This window comes from Botrytis fragariae, assembly GCF_013461495.1.
Source record: "Botrytis fragariae strain BVB16 chromosome Unknown tig00000112, whole genome shotgun sequence".
NCBI classification, from domain to species: domain Eukaryota; kingdom Fungi; phylum Ascomycota; class Leotiomycetes; order Helotiales; family Sclerotiniaceae; genus Botrytis; species Botrytis fragariae.
Genome location: NW_023500997.1, coordinates 1,115,598 through 1,134,311, shown reverse-complemented (window position 1 = coordinate 1,134,311; position 18,714 = coordinate 1,115,598). Strand labels below are relative to the sequence as shown.

Sequence of the window (18,714 nt, the reverse complement as noted above, 5' to 3'; positions counted from 1 at the left end):
TCCACTACCTCTACATGTACGGTTTCTGTTGTTGGTTCTCATTTCATCTCATCACTCATTGCGATTGTTAATATGCGGTAACAAGCAATATAGACAGCAGTGAGGAGAGAAATAGAAAGCATGGTTTTAATACAGCAATTCACCGCTTCCCAGCCCATTCCCTCAACTCACTCTTTGATTCAAATACCCGAGTGATAACTGATAAACAAACGTATTATTCTAATTCTGATGGTTATTCCATTTACCCTACACCCAACCATAATACCATACCATACCAACGCTATGCTATTCAAAAACACCCATTCACCATATCCACCCACCCATCCATCTCTCTGAAAATTTCCTACTCCCCACTATCTCTACACTACATTGAAAATTCTAATCCCATCCATTCCCCTCCTCCAATCTAACTTCCCCCTCAAGGCCAACCAAAAACATTCAATACACCCGCAACATTCCACCTGATCCCCACCAACACAACCGTCAAAGTGATTAGATCCACCACTCCAAGCACCGCACCTGCCATCATGAACTTCGGGCTAAAGATGCGATACAACATAAGATGTCTTCTCAACCAACCTGCCCACATGGTAGTAGCCAATGCCATGACAGCATAGTAGAGAATATGCCATGCCAGAGCGGCGGTGACTGTTTTCAAGAGGCCCTTCTTCTTTGGTTGTTGTTTCCAGAAGACGATGAGGGGGACGGCAGTTGCAGCGAGCATTTGAGGACCGAATGAATTGAGAGCGACGAGTAATGGAGACCATGGGTAGCGGATTGTGTGGAGAGGAATAAAAGCGGATTCCCATTGGATAGAAGAGAGAGTAGCTTGGTGACCAGTTTTGAAGAAGTGGAAGGAGCCGAGGATGGCGAGCATGATTGGTCCAATAGGAGAATTGGTCAAAGAGTTGAGATCGAGGAATTCTACTAGGGAAAGAATTTGGAGAGACATGAGGGAAAGAACACCAAATCCCACAGGCTTTTGAACCATGAGTACTGCTAGAAGCACATTGGTCACGAGAAGGAAGTACCGAGCACCATGGGTATTGCCATAGCCAAGAATCATAACCCGTGTACCTTGTTGTTTAGGGGCTCCAGCGGGTAAAAGATCACCGATTGAAACGGTACCAATGGCAATACAAGGTGGTGCAAGATAGAACGCAACAGACCCAGCACCGACAACCATGGCAAGAACCGTCTGAGCAATTGGTACTCGCATAGCTTTCAAGGCTCCTTCATAGAAGTCAGGGAACCAATTTCCATCATCAGCGGCATCTAAAGTCCAGAAGATAGCAATGAGGAAGAGCCCGAATCTAAAAGCTCCATCAATCCAGACTGGCGCAAACCCTTCATAGGAAAGGCTAGTTGCATAGTAAGCTTTAATGAAAGCAGGTAAGGAGATTGCGAAAAAGAATGGAATGAGTAATTGCCAAGGAGCAGAAGTTGACGATGTGGCAGAGGCATAGTATGTAGATCTACAGTAAGGCATCTGTTCTTCTCTGCACAACTTAGAGTACGAAGCAACCCAAGCAAGACCCATAAACACAAGAGAGTGATACACTCCCAAAGTGCGACTGCGTACTTCCGATTGTCTAAGCGAAGAAACAACACCAGCGACTCCGAAAGTTGTAATGAAAAACAACAAGATGGAGTCTTCCCAGATAGTATAGGAATTCGATGCAAAGCCAATAGACTGACTAATTGTGAAGACGGTTGCCATCCAACCCCAGAATGTTTTTGGGAAGGGATTACCAATATTCATCAATGACAGAAGAGCTCCAATGAGTCCACCGATGACAGCACCATTCAAACACAATACTATAACTTGTCCTTCAATGACATCTTCCAAAATGGTGGCTTTCATAGTCCAGAGAGCCAGTCCTACAGCAGCACCAACAGCAGAGGCCAGAGAAATCGACAAAAGCAAGTTTGGATTAATTTCCTCATCTCCAATATCTCTTTCGCCCTTTGCATAGGCTTCGAGTTCCAATTTGGCTTGAGCTTCGTCAAGATCTGCTGATTCAGGTTCATCGCCATCACTAGCATTACCATTGGCATACAATACCAAAGCTAATACGCTAGCAGCAAAAATGCAAATACCCAAAACCATACTAGGGACATCAAATCGTGCCCAGAGATCTCGACAAATTCGCAAAGTCTCTGTTTGATAGGCGGTAAATGCATGATAGACTTCAGTAGACTTTTGAGCTGATTTCGAACTCATAATTTTTTCGGCTGACGACCAAAGAGCAGATGGAGAACCATCAATGGTGCTCTCCTCGATACCTCTAGCATCAAAGTATGCAGCTTGGTATCTCTTGATACCAGCAGCTGTCATTCTAGCTACATTTGCCAAATTTTCCCAGGCATTGCCTTTCTTGCCTGCAAAAGCTTCTTCGATAGGCTTTCCAAGATTGTTGAAAGGAATTGGCAAGCCCAAAAGCAGTGCAAGTGTGGGTACCAAGTCGATTTGATTGACTGGTCGTGTCTTTGCGTTTTGTGGAGGCGATGCAAAAGCTGGATCTGTGCGACCAAATATTCCTTTCTTAGAATACATCCACAATGCAGCTTCAACTTCATCGTCGCTTTCTCCACCATGATCACCTTTACCATCCATGCCATGGTCGCCCATAATGACCAATAAAGTATCATCATCAAGCTTCTCGACGAGTCCTCGGATCATAATATCCATTTGCTGTAACTTGCTCGTCATAGCCGGATGATTTGGTCCATATCTGTGGCCTGCATGGTCCACACCCAAGTAGTGGGCAAACATAACGTCCCATTCAGCTTTCTTCTCTTTTGCGAGTAATGGCATGATATGTTCTGTAACCCCATTATCAACCGTGTGCAAATCCCAAACATTGAGAGAATCATATGCACGACTGATATTCGGTTCAAAGTATCCAGGAAACAGCGCAGTCCATGTATCATCACCCAAATGTACAATTTTCTTGCCAGCATCCTTCAATTGACTCAAAAGATTATCCTCTTCAATAGCGGTACCTGCAAAGTTCGAACCCGCATCCACAAATGTAGGGAGTGTTCCGGTTGTAAGCCCCTTTAATCTTTGCAATGTAGTTGTAGGTGGATCCGCGATAAAAGGCAATAAGAAAGCCTTGTTTGGTTCTCTGCGCGCAGTCTCGTACAAGAATGGTAATGCATTGTGAAAGGCCTGCGAGTCGTCACCAGCGAATGGTACCGTGAAATCGTAGCGTAACGCATCCACAATTACTACCACAGCCCTGTCGAACGTCTTTGGATGCCAACATCCTCCCTCCGGTGTACCAGCTCCTTTATAATCAACAGTTCTCGCAATTGGTGGTTCGGCGCAGGTAGATGATTCTTCCAAAACCAGTCGTGTGAGTAGGAAACCCTTTGTGAAGTAATAAATTCCCACGGCGTGCATAACTCTATTCATTAAATATATTAGCACAATGCCCCTCCACAGCTCGCCTCAAAAGAAACTTACGCCAGCCAAGCCCACCATCCTCCAACTGCCCACCACTCCCTTCTCCATTTGTCTCTCTTTGCTTCGTTCAACTCATCCTTCTTATCCTTCTTCCTGGGTACCTTTGGTACTTTAGGTTGTATTATATTCCCATCCTTATCCAGCTTCTTTCCCTCTCTAATCGCCTGTTCCTGAGCTTCCTTGCGCGCTTTCGCTCTCGCATACTGTGCTGCGAGCGAATCATAGGCGCCAGGTGCTGGCTTTGGATCTACAGTCTTCACCATTTTTGTTTGAGCTCGCAGCTCTTTGGTTCGTCCTTATTAAAATGATGAGATCTTAATTGGGATGGACACTCCCAGAAGATTTTAGGTTCTTGAATTATCAAATATAAAGATATATTCCTAAATAAAATATTATGAAGCCATCAATTGGATACCTATGTTTGTGTAGAAGAAAAAAAATTATTGAGGACAAATCATTCAATTGAAAGTAGAATAATGATGAATGATGTGCATAAAGCTTCAAGATGAGCTATTTTTTTCGAAGTGTTTCTCGGCTGCCGATTCGTTAGAGCTACTTCTAGCTCGGGAAATCCCCATACTTTCTTAAATCTACCTATGGGAAGCTTGTAAATCATTATGGCATATCTGTATCTAGGTGCTGACAAAACGGTATTTTTCTTCAATGCGGAGACAGATCTCGTTAATTGAAAAGATCAATTGTATTCATCATGCGAGAACGTCGAGGCAACGGTCACATACTCTCCAAGAAGTCAGAACGTTATCACTAACACCAGATAGAAATTCAAGATTATATCGCTAACAGATTCCCATGCCCCTTAAACTACAAGTGATGCTCTAAAAGCATTTGATCATTCTTCATCATGCTCCTTCCTTGTCCATTCATTCTTCATACCCATATACCTTCATGTTCCGCATTTCCTAACCTTACACATCTCACCAATCTATGCCAAACCCTTCGCACACGATAGGTTCCCTTAAAGAGCGAGGTTGTAGGAGTACTCATCCTCAATGTTTTGCGAGATCCAAAGGACCACCGAACTGAATTATGTTAGCCTTCGTCTGCTCATCATTCCGCCACAAAACCCTTGCTTCCAACCAGACTAAAATATAGAACTTACCTCAACATGACCCCAGCATTTGCTCCTACATTTGCAACACCCATTCCCAAAGTAGGCCATTGTGCACCAGGCACCACATACTTCAAAACCAACACGGTAATACCACCAGCCAAACCTCCAGCCAAACTAGCAAACCCTAAGAACAAAACTACTCTGGCTTTCCAAGCGACACCGCTTCCGCTGTAAGAGAAGGAATCCGCGGAGAGTCGGGACTTTTCAATTGAGTTGATAATGAGCATGCCGAGAGAAGAGAAGATGAGTGGGAGCCAATCGATGAATGTGATATGAATTGGGGGATCAGACCCATTAAGGGCAGACTTGGACCAAAGAGCCGCATCGAGGAGGATGAAGAATGAGAGAGAGAACTATTTGTAGATGTGTTAGTAGAGACATTTGAAACACAAATCGATCGCAGGTTATCGATCTTTCCGTAGAATCGCAATAGCAAACACAAAGCATAAGATTGTAAGGCTATCATACCAAAGCTCCCGCAGCATAAACACCAGCACCTTTCGCCGTGGCACTATTCATCCATTCCGGCTTTCTGAATTTCCAAAGACGTTCTTCCGACATTGTTGCTTTGCGATTCCAATTATCTGCTCCTTGACCGTTGCTTTCTTGACTCTCGCTCAGCCTTTCCTCGATTTATCCTTTGGCGCTCAATTTGGTAATTACTTTTTGTCGAACAATATGTCTCGACTGGTGGCGCAACTCGTTTCAAATTTGTAGATGGATATTGTTGTTGGTGTTGTGATATGATTAGCTAGGTAGCTGTTTGAATCACAATCAAGCTTGCGCAATGATAGCTTCAGCCAAGCCCGCTACCGCCGCGCGCTTACATTAATAAGAGTGTGATGGTCACGTGCCATGTTAGAGGTTTGCTTGGATTGGGGTTGTCGTTCTAGTTTTGTGTATATTGGATATTTATGCTGAGCTCTTGATTATGAGATATTGTAGCGAATCTAATGTTCACTCGAATCTCGAATTCTTAATATGATTGCTACTCAAGAAAAGTATCTACAAGTTTGCATCCAATACCTAAAGGATAGACAGGATAGACGAGTCCAAGTCAGCCCAATGCTGGATATAAAAAGACAAAAGCTAAATAACCGCATTCTATCTAAGACGTGCCTTCCCTTTCCTACAGCCTTAAAACTTTCGATTGTGCAATATCTCTTCCATCCAATAAACCGATTTAGCCATGAAACAACTGTGACATCAAAAGCCATCACCACATGACTTATCCCACCAGCCTCATCAGCCCTCTCCAGCTTCCCCTCCAAACAACTTGCCATGCGCACTCCTGGCGCCTTAATGAGTTTATTTCCTAACGATCAATATAATTCCCCAATCAAAACCAATCATCCCGTGCAACCCCACGGTCGTTTCGGAGGTCGACTCGCCAAGCCTTTTAAGGAGCTAGAGGAATGATTGATCGCGACTAGATAATTGGATAAGATGATATCAAATGCCTGATTGTGCTTGTTCCGTTGCACGGGGAGCGCAAGATGCAGGTTTATAGGAAGCTAATGTATGGTTATAAGATTTGAAACGAAGCCACACGAGGTTAATCTTGACCTTGGATGAAATTTACTTCAAGAGATACATAACGAGATGAATACTCTGTAAATCTTTGCAGCATGTGGCGAGGAATAGCGAGAGCCACGGCTTGAAAATATGTGTACGTGTGTTGCTACGCCGCCAACAGTTGGTAGTATGTCTTTTAGTCGTAAATTCTCAGCCCTGAAGAAGTCATCTCTTTTCTTGTTTCGCAGGCAATGTATGGTATGACTAGAAGTTAAGGTTGATATTAATCAACGGTTTTGTGATACCTCGAATTCTTGATTTCGATGACGGGTCAATATCTGAATCCTGATATACCCTTCGCCAAGCACATGTATGTACTCTCGAGGTACTCTGTAAAATGTTCAGTCTATGATGAGATTTTAAGATTGATATGTTGAGGTTACCCCTCTGATGATGATAATCCTAGTCAACTTATATAGACTTCCCCTTTTTCGGAGATGTCATGCAAGTGGGAAAGAATGAATTAGCGGTGGAGACTCAAAGGGAAACCCCCATATTGATACTCAAGGGTTTAGGGGGTTCAAGGAGTGATGCAAGCGAGATTTGATGGAAAGATGAAATGGACATCTAGAATCGATTCTGGGGGGGGGTTGGGGCAGAGTGAGGGTAAGACTGTTAGACCAATGTGGATGTGAAGGATTTCATGATATGATATGTAATTGATTGGTATTCACCAAAATATATATCCTCAGCAATACTCGATTAGTTTGCATGTGTGTGTTAAACTCGTGGCGAAGCGTTGCATGTGAATCAAAAGTTCAATTATAGAATGCCGAATACCAGATATAGGCTAGCTGACTGTATTTTGACTGGAAGGTACAATCATCTGAGTTAATGTTGGCTTTCTGTCTATTTTGATGGAACGATTCAGACATCAGATACAATGCGATTAAGCCAATCTCATAAGAGTAGTAATCTGCAGTTATCATATTGTATCATGACTTGATGCATATGGGATATCGCCAACATCGTTATCTTGATCTGCTGAGAATCTCAGATACCGATACTTAGTACCTCGGATTGTCTATAGACTGAATGCACTCTTTTCTTTTTTTGCCTTTGTTCCCGTCGTCATAGAACAAAGTATTGTATGTGCGGCAGGAAGGTAGGTGGTTCTCTCTGTTATCATCCCCTTTTGACTCCTTTTGAAACGCTAATCAATAAGATTGGACTACAACACGATGATAAATGTCTATTTATTTTACTTCTCCATATATAGTATTTAATACGTTTATACCCCAAACATGCATGAAATAAGCCACTATTCACGCAAATGATTCACTAGTGTCGAGTGCTCCGGCTTTTGATGTATTAGATACTTGAATGTTCACTATGAATGTTGAATGGATGAGAACCATGAGATAAAAAGGAGAAGTGCAGTACCGTACGAGAGTTCTTCTAGTTCTTCTAGTTCTTTGACTCCTTCTTCTAGATCCCCTCGATAGTTCTTCTAGTCCTCCTTCATTCTTCATACCAATCTAGGTACACCTACTCACATATACACATACATTTACATATACACATACATGTACATACACACATACATATACATACATACACACACACACACACATGCATACATACATACATATCAGTACCATTAAACACCTAGTCACCACATCGTCTCTCCTTTTTTCTCTCTCCCATCTCAAATCTCTTTACTTATCGCGCTCGCTCACTATCGGCATTTTTTTCAAGGGTCCCACCCAAATTTCGGCTAGTCACCTCTCTTGACGTTAGGATTGGATGACTGTTGATGGGATTGATTGATAAACTCACTTACCACCCAGACCAGGAGACCAGGACAGGAGACAAGGAGGACCAAGGAGGACCAAGGAGGACCAAGGGCGGGTTTCAGGGAAGGAAGTAGTAAACTTACCATACACCAAATTCAGGGCAAAGTCTTTAGGTGCAGACTGTAGTGTACGTACTAGGTAATAAGTGTAATAAGTGTAATAAGTTGCAATAAGTAATCAAATCAAACCGCGATTTGATAAATCTTTTTCACGACTTTACCACTCACTTACCTTTTACTATTTACCACTCACCAACACTCACCACCACTCACTCACTCATCACTCAACCATCCAGTCTTCCAGTTTCCCAGTCTTTCAATCTTACAACCTCTCTACCTACCTATCAATTCAATTCAACTCCAACTCCATCTCCATCTCCATCTCCTTAATAAACCCAAATCTCCAGAATTACCTCTCCTCGCTCATCTCTCCATACGGCGCATACCCTCTCAATATCAACAACAAACAAAACAAAACAAATAACCACCTACCTACCAACCTACCTACACACGTCAAATATCTTCTCGAAATTCCTCATCAAAAGCTATCAAAACTGTGAAAGTTCCATCTAATTATTTAAATAAGTATTTACAACAATACTTGAATAATCGCCAGTCATGGCAGGAAAGTAAGTTCTCATTCAAACGTCCCCTTTTTGTCTTAATCCTCTGTTATCAAGGTTATCTATCACCTCCAATGCGATTTACTTCAATAAATGCTGCGAATGATACTAACTTTTATGCCTTTAGCCCATTGGGCTCTGCCTTTAAATCTTTCTGGCATACAATGACCAGTTATGATCGTCGTATGTTGATACCAAAACTCCCCAAGAAACTTTAATCTCTCTTCTAACCAAAACAATCAAATGAACAGACTCGTCGTATGATTCTCCATATAGAACTGGCGGACATGTTCCTCTCGCACAAAGTCGACATGAACCTTTAACATCAGTTGCAACAACAGCTTCAGAATCACGCGCAGATTTGAATTCCCCCTATTTTGAAGATTCTGGTCGACAATCTACATCTGCACTCAATGGCAATGCTTACCCAAGTTCACCATTTGCTCCTCCTGCAAGTCCAGGTCCACAATCTCCATATTCACCAGGAATGAGATCATCTACACTTCAGCGACAATCTACGCAAGAAAATTTTGAGAATGTTACACCGGGAGAAATTCAATTGCAAGCGTTCCAAGAGGGTCTTCCACCTCCACCACCAGTTGGTCACTCTTGGAAGAGAATCGATAGATGGGCCGAGGATAATTACGAAGAATTATTCGATCAACTCTGCGAGGGATGCACAAATAATGATTTGAATGAATTAGAGCATCAATTGGACTGTTCCCTTCCCATGGAAGTTCGAGAATCGATGCAACTTCACGATGGACAAGAACGTGGTGGTCTACCTACGGGCATCATTTTCGGCTCCATGTTGCTTGATTGTGAGGAAATTGTCCAAGAGTGGGAAAACTGGAAAAAGGTCAACCAGGAATATCTTACAGAATCATCCTCTTACAGACCTTCAATTCCACCAAAGGCATTAGGTGGTAGCTCATCTTCGTCATCGAAGCAACCTGCAAATGCACAAAATCCCTACTGGAGACAAGATTTGTTGGCCCGCCAGGATTCTCAACCTCCTAATGCTATTCAAAAGGTTTACGCTCATCCCGCTTGGATTCCACTCGTTCGAGATTGGGGTGGAAACAACTTGGCTGTTGATTTGGCACCAGGACCGGCTGGTAAATGGGGTCAAGTTATCTTATTCGGTCGGGACTACGATTGCAAATATGTCGTCGCACGATCGTGGTCTGCTTTCTTGGCTACTGTCGCAGACGATCTCAGCAGTGGCAAATGGTTTGTGGATGAAGAGACTAACGAGTTAAAATTGAAGGAATTCAAGTCAGGAAAAGTTGAACCTGGTTACTTTGATATTCTAAGATGGAGAATGGATCAAAAGTATGGTCGCAAGAATGTGCGAAGAAGATCGGCGCCACCTGTCAATGGTAATGGTGGTTCCCCGTCTGGATCTCCTTACGCAAGCCCAGCTGCTGAAATCGGTGAGCCCCGCGGACGTTCAATGCAACGTTTCTCAGGAGCCTCGCCAATTCCAAGTCCAAATCGTCCTGGTTATGGAAAATCAAGTCCTTTAGCTCAAGTTGCTGAAGAAGGTTCCGGATCAGGAATGAAGGTCAGCACTATAGATATTCCCACCACGAAACTTGTCGATGTTCAAACCCCAAGACCAAGTGAAGAAAACAAATCTTCGGACCGACCATTTATAGAATCGGAATCACCTAACGAGAACAAAGAAAATGAAAAGGCTGGTGAAAAAGTTACAGGATTGGGATTAGTATCAGGAACTTCTGAGAAGGAAACCCCTGCTGCTGATGATGAATCTGCGATGAAGACAATTGAAATCTAATGCCAATGCCAACACACTATTGAGTTTGTTAGTTGCATTTCGGGGATTCTTTCGCATTGCATGAGGCGTTTGGGCGTGCGTTGTTGGTATGAAGATTCAGAGATTCATAATAAGAAATTTGAGATGTTCTTTTTTTTATTTTACTTCTTTTTTCACTCTTGTCTTAATGGCATGATATGTATGGCTGCGTGGAAATGTAATGTTCCGTGAGCTAGTTTCTTACTTTATGAATATACATTTTGAGGAAGGGTTTGGAGGAGAGAAAGAAAAGGGGTAGTTAGAGCGTGTATTTGTGGATGTGTGTGGAGCGAAAATTCATATGCGATTGCGATGGGTGCTGGAAGGTAGAATGTTAGGGGATGTAGGCAGGGGGTAAGAGTAGGTTGGAGATGATGTGGATGGATGGAGTAGGGATGAATAACAACTACTTACTTACTTGATTGCTTCCTTGTTATTGAATGTTTGAAATGTTTTTGATTTTCTTGATGATTTCTGATTGCAAAAGAATAAGTTTGTGGATGGTTTGTGTGTGTGTGTGTGTAGTATGGGTTTGATAATATAGATCTCTGGAATTTGCTTGAAAGGGGTGGAGTGGTATTGATAATAGGAATGAAATGGAAAAGAGAGGGGGAAAGGAGAGAGGGAAGAAGGAAGAAGGTGGGTACTGGGAAGACGAAGCAGAAAATAGGGAGGGAGGGATGATGGAAGATGGGAAGATGGGAAGAGAGAGGGTAGAGAGAGAGAGTGTGTGTGTGTGCGTGTGTGTATTTGCAAGAAGGGGGGGGGGTAATAGACACTTTGTAGATAGGTAGATAGATAGATATAAATATAGAATCATTTTTTATTTACAGTAAATAGATTTCTTCTACTTGTATTTACGAAGGAGATTTTGGATTGTGATTGGGGTTGATGGATGGGTGGGTGAGTGTTGAGTTGAGTTGAGTTGAGTTGGTTGGAGTGGTTTATATATATATGAAGGTAGAGAGGTAGGGAAGTGGTTTGGGTATATGGGGTGGATAGGTAGGTAATAGGTAGGCAGATTGTAGGTAATAGGTGTAGAGTAGGTATGGGTATCTAGGTAGTTGAATGAGGTAGAGATTTGTATTTGAGTGGGTGGATGTGAATAGGTGAGTGGATGTGATCTGTGGTATGTATGAATTGCAAGATAATGAGGAATGAGTAGATTTCGGATGTGTGTTTTTATTTGGCTCTCTCTATCTATTTCTGTTTATTAGATGTGGAGAGATGGATGGATGGATGGATGGATGGAGGGGGTGAGTGTAGATATGTAAGTATAAGTATAAGTAGTGCGGAAGTAGGTAGGTAGGTAGGTAGATATGTGTGTATGTTGTATCTGTGATTACACTAATTCCTTTAGGGAATTATCGTCACACATCACTTTGGATATGATATGAGTTATGTAAGATGGTCTTATCCTTTTTAGCTTCGGCTTTGTTTTTTCTATTGCCTCATCGCATATTTGTTGGGACTTGAAATGAAAAATGGAACGTTGGTTTGAGAGCGCGAGCGTGAGTGTGGATTATACTTTGGATGGTGTTGATGTGTTCTGTTCTGTCCTGTCCTGCTGGAGTGGTTGCTGAGGTGGTTGCAAACGTGAGAGTTGAGGGAAAGAATGGGAAAGAATGGGGTGGGGAGTAGAGAGTGGCTGGGTAGGAGGAGGGGAAAGGGAAGGGGTGGGAGGGGTTAGTGTTGGAGTTGGAGTGTGGATGTGGATGTGGAGGAGAGGGGAGAGGGAGAGGAAGGGAGATAGAGAAGGAGAGGAAGGGTATGGGGAAATAGGCAAATGGAGGGTGGATAAATGGAACGGAGAAAAGATGAAAAGAGGAGAGGAGAGATGAGGGGTAGGAAGCCTGGAATTTGGGACTTGGAATCTGAGAAACAGTCAGCGAGATAGGAGGGGAGAATGGGAAGGAAGATGGTGATTCACAAATAAGCTGTTGGATTCTGAGTTTAGAATGAAGGGATTGGGGTGGATATAAGTACTCGCAAAATTATGTGATTTAAGTTGTGACTTTGAATTTGGGAGCTGATGCTCTGGAAGACAGTCGTATAGAGGAATGGAACTACTGGAGTATTTGGTGATATGTAAAGGGAGGGGGCTGTACGGAGGTGTATGAAGGTGAGTAGAGTTTGGTTGTGTATTTATTGGTATTTATTCCTTGATATGAGAGGTAAAGTGTAGAGATATGAAATGAGAAATGGAAAATGGGAAGGGAATCAATGACTTCGGAATTGTCGTCTCACTATCAATAATCACAATATCTCCAGTAGTATTTTCCATTTCGGTATTTGTGAGACCGCAATTATCAGTACGAGCGTCGGAGAACTATGCCATGGGATCTGAATGTTTCTGGCCTTTTGATGGTCTCGGATTGAAACATTCGTGATTAGAGTCATCGAGGGATTTACTGTAGGCAACACGTTTTTGGCGAACGACTCTAAGCGATTGAAATATAGATTCATGTAATCCTTGACGAAAAAAAGTATCTACCTAAAGAAAGGAAGCAAGTCCAACTTTCTGCTTGCCTAGTTCCATGAGTGGATGGCAATCCGAAGCTACGGTACTACCAAACCACCAGAAATAATGTGCTTGCGAACAGTTTATTGATCTTATTCAGTAACTCGTGAGACTCGGGTGACTGATTGCGTACATGTCTTGAGTGGGCTGTTAGGAGAGCTTTCTTAGATTCGTCAACTTCATAGACTTGAGTTGAGGTTGGATATGTATGACCAGTGAGTTCTGAGCACTTGTCTGATGGTATCAAATTGTAACTCCACATAATGATGCTGACTGAAACAGTAGAGCGCCGAGAGTCCTCATAGTACGAGTAAATATTATTGTATGCCAAGTAGACTTCCACGTCAGACTCGATCAGCTCTTCCAGACTGGCTCGAGAAAATATGTTGAGATGATCTCATTCATATGTGTTTATAGAGCAACTTCACAAGTACCCAAATAAGAGATTGTAATTAGGAAAGACACGAAAGCCACACGTGTAGGTAGTAATAGATGACTGATCTATTAACCATACAATACTATAAAACCTGCGCTGCAATTGTATGGCTGGAATTCAAGATTGTTAAGAAGGCTGTTATTGGTGAGAGGAAATGTATGACTAAGCAAGCCGTCACTCTTCCACCGCCAAAATTCTGCCTCATGCCCTGCCAAAAAAAAGTCTCGATTGGAAGCATCTCGAAGTTAGTAGACATAAATAGACAAATTAAATAGTCATCTCATACAAAAGAGAAGAAAACTTTTTAGATACGTTTTTACTCAAAATTACAACCTTCTCTTGATCTCATCTACACTTTTTCGAGAGGTAAATATTTTCCTGTTCAATATACTATAAACCTTCTCGGCGCAAAGCAATTTCACCTGCCGGCTCTCGACTTTTCGATCATACGAATTTACACACCTTTCAGTTTTAGAAAGAATATAGAAATCTGCCATCATGGCCATGCCCCCAGCAATGAACGAACTCCTCAAATGGAGTGTAGAAAACTCTACTGCCACCGCCGCCGATCCTGCCGCACCCCCTCCACAAACCAGAGCCCTTCCAGCGGATGCCATGAATGTGCTATTTGGTGGTCCCAGTGACGCCGACCTCATGAAGGCTTCCATATGGGCCGTTCAATCTACCGACCCCGAAGTTACTATTGAAGATAAAGTCATTGCATTTGACAACTTCGAACAACTCATTGAGAACCTCGATAATGCCAACAACATCGAGGTACTCGAGTTGTGGAAACCTTTGTTGGAGTTTTTGGGACATGAGGAAAAGGAGATCAGGAAGATGGCTGCTTGGTGCGTGGGAACAGCAGTACAAAACAATGAGAAGAGTCAGAAGTCTATGTTGAAGGAAGGAGGTGTGCCACTTTTGGTCAGGATGTGTGTCGATGAGAAGGAGGAGAAGGATGTTAGGAGAAAGGCAGTTTATGCTTTGAGTAGTGCGATCAGAAATTTCCAGGAGGGAATGGACGCTGCCACTGAAGAGTTGGGCAAATTAGGAAGAAGTGGTGAGAAGATTGATGCGGCAGATATGGATGCCTGTGATGTCTTGATTGAGGGATTGAGGGAGGAGGCTGCAAATGTAGCATGAGGATGAGATATCAATGAGGCCGGAAGATTGAGGGATACGAGTTATAGCGATAGCTACTACGTCACATGAATGAACCGGGATGGAGTTTTGGAGTTTGGTAGATTAGACATTTGGGAATGACACAGGGACATTGATATCCTGCCAATCTTGTTAAGGGGGAGGGAAGTTTGACCAGGACTTTCTGATTAAGATTGCCACCTCACTGAGGACTCATTATAGTAAATGCATGAAAGTTACATGTACAATTAAACATATAAAGCCTTAGTTGAAATAAGTCTGAGAGCTTAAACAATACACGTTGAATCCCCAATATAAAACGAATTCATGCATAAATGCAAGTTGTTGATACAAGTAATCATCATCTGAAGATTTACCCCACCAAGCCCCTCAATTATTGCATGATTCTCACGTGTCGCCCACCGTATTGAACAAGTGTTTCCAACCGTCAAATGGCTTTTGTCTTTGACTCTCGGACCAGCAATGCAATTTCTTGGTTCGACACCAATGGGAAGTTGCCTCTCGCCGTTTTTATTTCAGGGGGCGGATGCTGTCTTGCTTCGGACTTTCGTATATCTACGCAGGGAATTGAACGCGATTACGAAGGATCGAATTTAGGTAGCTGGATAGTGGTCAATAGGTAGATTTTGGGGTAGATGTGAGAAGCAGACTTTGCTACTTCTATAGGTGAATAGAGCAGATGTCCGTATGTCACGACAACGTTACGGGAGATATCTTGAGATGCCTGCTTGGCAATCGAATACAAGACTCGTTCACTCACGATATGCTAAGGAATTTGAAGGGAGCAACCAATTATGGAAGAGATATTGCATCTGACTGAAGATCTAACGCGCGTCTGGTGGTGGTACATGAGACTTGAGTATAGACGTCGCAGTCATCGTAGACCTGAGTAATCTCATGTAATATTGTAGCCTCATCATTTCCAAGAACGGGAATTGGAAGTTATATGCTCGGAGGATTTGTACGATATACGTCCTATTCTCCCTACCTTGGTAGAGTCGGTGTGACCTTGAGTGACCCTGCTTGCATGGGGGGTTGATTCAACTTGGTTGTATGAGGAAAAGGGGGAAAGGGGGAAGATTAAAGAAGCTACCCAGTATTAGACTCTGGCTGAATGTTCCTGAGGAACAACGAATGGATGAACACGCATATAGGAACGGAGAACTGGGAAACCCAAGACGTTGTCCCTATCGACACCGACTTCTTCCAATTCACAGCCACCTGGATTTTTCTCATACCGGTTCCCTATCCTGCCTATCTCATGGGCATAAATAATTCGGAATAGTTACCTGCTGCTTTTAACCGTGAACGTATATTGTATATTGTAGTTTCCCTCTCTGGTCAGCATTTGAAGCTATTTATATATACACGTATAGATTATATATGAGTGCCCGGGTAGATCCTTTCATGACCAATTTACCATCTCTTTCCTTTCTCTCCTAACCATAAAATTCCCTCTCACTGAGTCTCACACATACCTCCCGTCCCCCTCTTTCTCCTTTCTACCTATCAAATCCTTCTTCAGCATTCTATTTTAAAGCGGCGAATACCGAATAAGATCGCTTCGCCTCCTGCAGTTACGGCCCACATTCAAACTTCGTGACATCGTCCTTTCCCATTTACTACGACCACGATCACCAATTCTTTTGACAAAACAACAACACACCTTCTTCTCTTTCAACCATCTTCTTTTTTATCAACCACGAATTAACAACTTCGTGAATCTTACTTTAATACAAAACTCCATCATTCTCGAGATCCTAATTATCACGAGAATTAACTCACCGCCATATTCCACAACTCTTTTATTTGACTTAACGTCTTAATTTATCAACCATGGAAGGTAAGCTTCAATCCAACGTGTATATCGCATGCATATCCTTTGCGCAGCTATCTAGATCATCATGAGCATCTACTAATATCATCTCTCAACCAACAGAAGAAGTCGCAGCCCTCGTCATTGACAATGGGTAAGCTCCCATCCAACAAAATGGTCGTGAGCCTCGAAAGACAGAGGGGTAGCTTTCGGAAGGAATCAACAACCGACCGAGAAACCTCAAATCTTCTACAAAGGCGAAGACTTGATAAATAAGAAGAATGAGACTGATGGGTTCTGTAGTTCTGGAATGTGTAAGGCCGGTTTCGCCGGTGACGATGCTCCAAGAGCTGTTTTCCGTAAGTAGATCATCCTTGCAGGCAACTGTCACAACCCACCACCTTGATTTCTATCAGAATCAATTATCTCGACAACCATCTTGATGATAATGAAATATCTCTAACGTGCAATATAGCTTCCATTGTCGGTCGTCCCCGTCATCATGGGTAAGAATTCCATTTCCATGACACCCCGCCATTTCCCCCCACAACTCGTGTCACCCGAACAGGAACTGATAAGGGATATTATAGTATTATGATTGGTATGGGTCAAAAGGACTCGTATGTTGGAGATGAAGCGCAATCCAAGCGTGGTATTCTCACCCTTAGATACCCAATTGAGCACGGTGTTGTCACCAACTGGGATGATATGGAGAAGATCTGGCATCACACTTTCTACAACGAACTTCGTGTAGCACCAGAGGAGCACCCAGTTTTGCTTACTGAGGCCCCAATCAACCCAAAGTCCAACAGAGAAAAGATGACACAAATTGTCTTTGAGACCTTCAACGCCCCTGCATTCTACGTCTCCATTCAAGCCGTCCTTTCCCTTTACGCTTCCGGTCGTACCACCGGTATCGTTCTTGATTCAGGTGACGGAGTTACTCACGTTGTTCCAATTTACGAAGGTTTCTCTCTTCCTCACGCCATTGCTCGTGTTGATATGGCTGGTCGTGATTTGACTGATTACCTCATGAAGATCTTGGCTGAGCGTGGTTACACTTTCTCCACCACTGCCGAGCGTGAAATCGTCCGTGATATCAAGGAGAAGCTCTGTTATGTTGCTCTTGATTTCGAGCAAGAAATTCAAACCGCCAGTCAATCGTCCAGCTTGGAGAAGTCATACGAACTTCCTGATGGACAAGTTATTACCATCGGTAACGAGCGTTTCCGTGCTCCAGAAGCTTTGTTCCAACCATCTGTCTTGGGTCTTGAGAGCGGTGGTATCCACGTCACTACCTTCAACTCCATCATGAAGTGTGATGTTGATGTTCGTAAGGATTTGTATGGTAACATTGTCATGGTAAGATTTTCCATCTGCGAAATTTACAGGAAGTTATGCTAACATTCTCTCTTAGTCTGGTGGAACTACTATGTATCCAGGTATCTCCGATCGTATGCAAAAGGAAATCACCGCTCTTGCACCATCATCGATGAAGGTCAAGATCATCGCACCACCCGAGAGAAAATACTCCGTCTGGATCGGTGGTTCTATTTTGGCATCTTTGTCTACTTTCCAACAGATGTGGATCTCAAAGCAAGAGTACGACGAGTCTGGACCTTCCATTGTCCACCGCAAGTGTTTCTAAGGTATGCAATTATCCCTGGTTCCTTTGATAATGGGGCTATGCTAATCATCGATATCACAGCGTATCCCGGTCGATTTGTGTTTACATCACGAACTTCACGAATTTGATCCAAAAGAAGATTCGAACAAGACAACAACTCCCAGTGTTTTGTTTCGCCGCGAAGTGTTGTTCCGAAAAGTTCTGGTAGCGATTGAGCGACTGGGTGGACTCTTTCGAAGTAACGGATGGGCTTTGATCTAGCTGACTGTTTGCTTGGAGGAGGAATTCGAAATGTCGTATCAATCATACAAAGCTTTTTTTCTTACTTTTTAGTGGTGCCAACTTCTTCATGTGTTTTTGAGCTGCACCATTTTTTTTGTTCTTCATTCATAGCGCGAGAAAATTTCTTCTCTAGAGAATCAAATTAAAAGGTAGTACACTGATTTATAATTGAGCTCGCTCAGACTTTGAAGGGAATGTGACGTTATGCGTGTGATGGTATGATATTGTGTTTGTCTTTGAATTTGCAGGATATATGTTACAATAAAATATGCCTGTCCTTGTGATAATTTAAAATGGTTAATTCGTCCCTTGTCTCAAATACTTGCCTAGCTCTGCATCGCCCAAAAATTCTTAGCTGCACCTTGCAGCGCGAGTACTACTTCGCTAATGCATTCCTTTCCCCATCGTTCATATCCGAAGGGTACGACTTCACTTCCATGATTTGTACAGAC

General features: G+C 42.8%; 5 protein-coding genes across 5 annotated transcripts; 3 read left to right on the top strand and 2 right to left on the bottom strand.

Annotated features, from left to right (window-relative positions):
- Positions 1-418: 418 nt before the first annotated feature.
- Bfra_007912 (putative gpi ethanolamine phosphate transferase protein) lies at positions 419-3,735 on the bottom strand (the record flags this gene model as incomplete). The annotated part of the gene is made up of 2 exons (XM_037338280.1): positions 419-3,413; positions 3,473-3,735. The coding sequence occupies 2 exons, from the start codon at positions 3,733-3,735 to the stop codon at positions 419-421; spliced, it is 3,258 nt and encodes a 1,085-aa protein (XP_037190343.1).
- Positions 3,736-4,384: 649 nt separating this feature from the next.
- Bfra_007911 (putative vacuolar protein sorting-associated protein) lies at positions 4,385-5,165 on the bottom strand (the record flags this gene model as incomplete). The annotated part of the gene is made up of 3 exons (XM_037338279.1): positions 4,385-4,512; positions 4,593-4,957; positions 5,073-5,165. The coding sequence occupies 3 exons, from the start codon at positions 5,163-5,165 to the stop codon at positions 4,449-4,451; spliced, it is 522 nt and encodes a 173-aa protein (XP_037190342.1). The 3' UTR covers positions 4,385-4,448.
- A 3,427-nt stretch (positions 5,166-8,592) lies between these two features.
- Positions 8,593-10,398, top strand: Bfra_007910 (putative glucan synthesis regulatory protein; the record flags this gene model as incomplete). The annotated part of the gene is made up of 3 exons (XM_037338278.1): positions 8,593-8,603; positions 8,725-8,780; positions 8,849-10,398. 3 exons carry the CDS (start codon positions 8,593-8,595, stop codon positions 10,396-10,398), a joined length of 1,617 nt encoding a protein of 538 aa, XP_037190341.1.
- A 3,473-nt stretch (positions 10,399-13,871) lies between these two features.
- On the top strand, positions 13,872-14,519 carry Bfra_007909 (putative hsp70 nucleotide exchange factor fes1 protein; the record flags this gene model as incomplete). The annotated part of the gene is made up of 1 exon (XM_037338277.1): positions 13,872-14,519. The coding sequence occupies one exon, from the start codon at positions 13,872-13,874 to the stop codon at positions 14,517-14,519; it is 648 nt and encodes a 215-aa protein (XP_037190340.1).
- A 1,703-nt stretch (positions 14,520-16,222) lies between these two features.
- Bfra_007908 (putative actin protein) lies at positions 16,223-18,415 on the top strand. The gene is made up of 7 exons (XM_037338276.1): positions 16,223-16,380; positions 16,477-16,507; positions 16,657-16,712; positions 16,829-16,859; positions 16,944-17,715; positions 17,771-17,991; positions 18,062-18,415. Exons 1-7 carry the CDS (start codon positions 16,374-16,376, stop codon positions 18,186-18,188), a joined length of 1,245 nt encoding a protein of 414 aa, XP_037190339.1. The 5' UTR covers positions 16,223-16,373; the 3' UTR covers positions 18,189-18,415.
- The last annotated feature ends 299 nt before the right edge of the window (positions 18,416-18,714 follow it).